This window comes from Chaetura pelagica, unplaced genomic scaffold (genome assembly GCF_000747805.2).
Source record: "Chaetura pelagica isolate M959 unplaced genomic scaffold, ChaPel_1.0 scaffold416, whole genome shotgun sequence".
NCBI lineage: Eukaryota > Metazoa > Chordata > Aves > Apodiformes > Apodidae > Chaetura > Chaetura pelagica.
The window spans coordinates 672,964-677,318 of record NW_009953579.1 but is presented as its reverse complement, the minus strand read 5'-3'; the positions used below and the strand labels follow the sequence as shown (position 1 = coordinate 677,318).

Sequence of the window (4,355 nt, the reverse complement as noted above, 5' to 3'; positions counted from 1 at the left end):
TAATTAGAGAATTTCTAGCAGCTCCTTTCAAAGGCAGCAGTGTTAACTCTGTCCTGGTCAATTTCCAAACTTGTTAAGTCCTTCCTAAATTCTTTGTGAAATTGGCTACAGTGATCATTTCCTGCATTTAACTGTAGTGTGGTGCTGCTTCGTACTGTGGCACAGTTGCTACATCTCCTTCCAAAGAGCCTGCCTTATAATGATAAATTATGTCATTGCTGTATGTACAATTGTGAAAATGGTTTGGGGTTACAACGGCGATACAAATGCAAGATGGTAACATAAATGAAGTTTTGATGACATCTGTCCTGTATGTAATACCGTCAGCTCATGGTTTCCTTCTTCATACTCAGGTGTGGCTGTAAAAAGAGCATGAACCATGCAAAGGAAGGAGTCCCTCATGAATCCAAGAGTCGATGCAGATATTCTCACCAATATGATAACAGAGTCTACACTTGCAAGGTGAGTAGCAACACAATGACAAGATCTGAAGAGTGGAGATGGAAAGGATGGCTCAATAAATTAGGAATATCACAGTCATGTTCTTGTTTTCTTCTATTTTTTCAAGTGTGGGAGGTGCTCGTGGCCTTGATGAGAAAAAAAATTATCTCTTTTGAACTTGTATTTTTACTTGGAGAGGTCATCAGTTCTGCTTGCTATGTTTCAGTTGCTATCTAAATTCTGAACCTAGTTGCTCTCAACCTGGGTGGTATCTGGCTTCTGCACACTTGATATGGTTACTCTTCTGCTTATTCCCGTTGCTTGGTATTAGCCAATTTTTCTGAAGGATGTGTGCAAGAGACAGGAAAACTTTTAGCTACCATCTTGGGTTTTTTTGTTGTAGAAATATTTCCCTGATGTCACTATCAACAGTGGGATTTGTTTAGTTATTTTTTTAAATCAGTTCTGATGAGTGCTTTCCTTTGATGTGGAGACCACTGTATGCCAATTACATGTTCTTGCAGCTGTTTGGGCACACAGGCCCAAAGTCTGGGATTCCCAATACAGCAGTTTTATTTGAGCCTTTGTGTTACAGGCCTGTTATGAGCGAGGGATGGAGGTCAGTGTGGTGCCAAAAACCTCTGCTTCCACTGACTCCCCTTGGCTGGGCCTTGCCAAATATGCCTGGTCAGGGTGAGTACTGCAGCCAAGATCTCTGTTGTCTCTGCCTGGTGCACTGGACTTGCAGTGTCTCACTGAGGTAACCTGTCTCCCTCCTCTGCAGGTATGTGATTGAGTGTCCCAACTGTGGGGTGGTGTACCGCAGCCGGCAGTACTGGTTTGGCAACCAAGACCCTGTGAACACTGTGGTGAGGACAGAAATTGAACATGTCTGGCCAGGGGTAAGTGTGGTTGCTGGGTAGTCTCTGTGTATGTGCGCAGCCACACACGTTTTATTTTGGTTCTTCTGGACATTGATGGAGAAAATTGATGGGCTGTCATTAGAACCTGTCCCTCCCTCTGCTGTTTAAAAGAACCTTTGCAGGAGCTTTCAGTCATCTTTTGGCTATCTTGAAATGGCTAAGTTGCCAGTTTATGAATGCTTTGTGTGAGTGATACACTGCTAAAACCTACCCGTGTTTCAAAGCAGGGCTGGTGAATGTTTTTCTCATACTTGCCCTCCAATTCAACAGGAGCAGTGGGTGAGGGCCATCTGCTTCTAAAAAAGCGAGATGTCCTTGTTTTTATTCTCAAATGAGTATCCATTTCATTCCAGACTGATGGATTTCTAAAAGACAACAACAATGCAGCCCAGCGTTTGTTGGATGGAATGAATTTCATGGCACAATCCGTATCTGAACTTAGCCTGGGACCTACAAAAGCTGTGACCTCTTGGTTGACAGACCAGATTGCCCCAGCTTACTGGAGACCCAACTCTCAGATCCTGGTAAATAGTAGTTGCTGTAGAGAAAAACTTTGTATAGCTAAAAACCTTTTTCCTCACCCTTTACTATGTAGTACTTTTATATTACTTTAAGTAAAATAGTATTTTACAGGTTCCAAGTGCTTCTTGTTTTATTGCAGCAAGCTCTTCTATAATTTTGAGAGAACTGAAATGCTTTCAGCTCTTCCTGTTCTTGACTCAGCCAGAGAAAGTATGAACAGAGTCTTTGGCCAGCCCTGCTGAAGAGAGTGTTTGCTCCTTCTTTTTGTGATGTCCTCTTGGATGATGTGGCTGTAATTAATTGTGATTGTGAATGAAGGGATCATACCAATCTGTTGGTTTAACCACTGTGCATCTACCTGTCTGAATCACTTCCCTAGGGCAAAGTTATGGGACTGGTAGTGCCCAAGTCTTGCATGTAATTGTGTTTTTCAGTTTCAGTCTGAGTTTTGCCATGCTGGGATTCTGCTCTCTGTTTTTCTAATCAGGAAGATCAAACTAACAGTTTTTCTTTCTATGTTGTTCTGAGTAGAATTGTAATAAGTGCAACACACCTTTTAAAGATAATGACACTAAACATCACTGCCGGGCCTGTGGAGAAGGCTTCTGTGATGGCTGTTCTTCCAAGACCCGTCCGGTGCCTGAGCGAGGCTGGGGACCAGCACCAGTGCGTGTGTGTGACAACTGCTATGAACACAGGGGCATCCAGTTAGGTAATTTTGAGTTGATTGTGACAAAATTATCCCTGGGCAGTAGTTAGTTTGCTTTGTCCCTGGCTTCTGGTTCACAACCATTCCCATTGGGTGCAGACAAACTGGGCTTTGGCACAGACGTTTTAGTAGGGAAGATCAAGAGCTAAGTGTCTTTTGGCAGGAAGATGACTTTTGCAAGGAGCTACCAGGTATCTGACCCCCTGAGAAAATTGTTTTCTAATTGGATTACTGGCACCTGTTGATGGGGTGAAGCTAGCATCAGAGCAGGTTGCACTTTCAGCAGACTCTGTATTTTGTCAATTATAGCTAAAATGAAAGTGAAAACTCTGCAGTCCAGGACTGGGGATGTGGAAGATAAAGCCTGAGCAGAGGCTTTAAGCTGCCTGTTGGGTTTGCAGCAGGTTTTTGCTAACATAAATGAACTGAAAGTTGGCAGAAATTACACTGGACTTTGGTGTTGAGCCCTTTGTCTTTGTCTCATGCAGATGTGGCTGAGCTGCCTTCAGATGAGGAAGGGGGGACACTTATTGCGAGGAAGGTGGGGGAAGCTGTGCAGAACACTCTTGGAGCAGTGGTGACAGCCATGGATATTCCCTTAGGTGAGCTCTGTTCTTTTCTGTTTGATTTTTTTGTCTAGAGGCACTTTTGTTTTCAAAAAGCAAACCTGATTTAACTTCAAGAGTTTGTGTGACAGGCTGGCACCTCCACTATGATACAGCTGTTGGTTGAGAGTTTTAGTCTTTTGCACCTCTCTTCTGTAATGTTTCCTCTTGGTTTTCAGCATATTGTTTCTGCAGTTTATACCTTCTCTTTTCTCCCTGTCATGCAAATCTGTGTGTACAAGCTATAAGTAATTCTTACTCCCCTGATGCTTCACTGCTGTGACCTGCCAGCTGGCATTCCCTAAAGACTGGCCAATTATCTTCCAGAGATATTGAGTGTCTTTTAAGTGTTTTCATGGATACTGCTGGCACTTGGTACTTATGCAAGGCAGGGCTGAGAATCTGAAGCTTTCCAGGTTGGTGATGGTAGGAAAGTAACAGTAATGTGATCTTTAATGGTGAGCTTAGTACAGTGAAAGTTTGCTGCTCTTTCAAGTGCTGGGTAGCAGCTCAGGTATGCCAGCAAACATTTTGTATTTGAACCCTTCTGTTGTTGGACCTGACTTCCTGCTCATTGTGCAGATCATCATTCCACTGCTTTGACTACAGCATGTCCTGCCATCACCCTTGTGGTTGTTTGCTACCCAACTCAATGAAAGGAAGGATACATCCCTTTCTCAGTTCAGACACTACATGCCTCTCTGAATGTTTGGTTTGGTGATTGTGGGTTTTTTGGCCAAACTGAAGGTAGGGGAAAGCAAGTGTTTCAACCTCTGGAAGAGTGTAAGGGAAGATGCCACAATTTAAGGGGAAACAATCTGTCCCTTTGAAAAAAGGCAGAATGTGGGAGAATGGCGCAAATGGCTACCCACTGTACTGAAGTATTCTGTCAGTAGGTCTTCTCAATAGGACTTGCAGTGTGCGTGTGTGCTTCCACTGGAGTACATTCTTGACATGCTTATGTTTACAGATTATTTTCTTCTCCTTCTTTCTCCTCCTCCCACCTCACTTCCTCCACAGGGCTGGTAAAAGATGCTGCCCGACCTGCATACTGGGTACCAGACCATGAAATCCTTCACTGCCACAACTGCCGGAAGGAATTCAGTATCAAACTCTCCAAACACCACTGTCGGGCCTGTGGCCAGGGATTCTGTG

The 4,355-nt window shown here is 43.7% G+C and overlaps 1 protein-coding gene across 2 annotated transcripts in view; it reads left to right on the top strand.

Annotated features, from left to right (window-relative positions):
• Window positions 1-4,355, top strand: part of ZFYVE1 (zinc finger, FYVE domain containing 1) — a 26,728-nt gene that overhangs the window by 21,644 nt on the left and 729 nt on the right. Inside the window, exons 5-11 of one of the 2 annotated variants that reach the window (XM_009999730.1) lie at window positions 354-462; window positions 1,037-1,134; window positions 1,268-1,343; window positions 1,718-1,888; window positions 2,418-2,598; window positions 3,084-3,197; window positions 4,221-4,355. In XM_009999730.1, coding sequence (XP_009998032.1) covers window positions 354-462; window positions 1,037-1,134; window positions 1,268-1,343; window positions 1,718-1,888; window positions 2,418-2,598; window positions 3,084-3,197; window positions 4,221-4,355 — 884 coding nt within the window. Of the gene's footprint in view, window positions 1-353; window positions 463-1,036; window positions 1,135-1,225; window positions 1,344-1,717; window positions 1,889-2,417; window positions 2,599-3,083; window positions 3,198-4,220 lie in introns of both variants that reach the window. The other variant, XM_009999729.1, reaches the window with a different exon arrangement.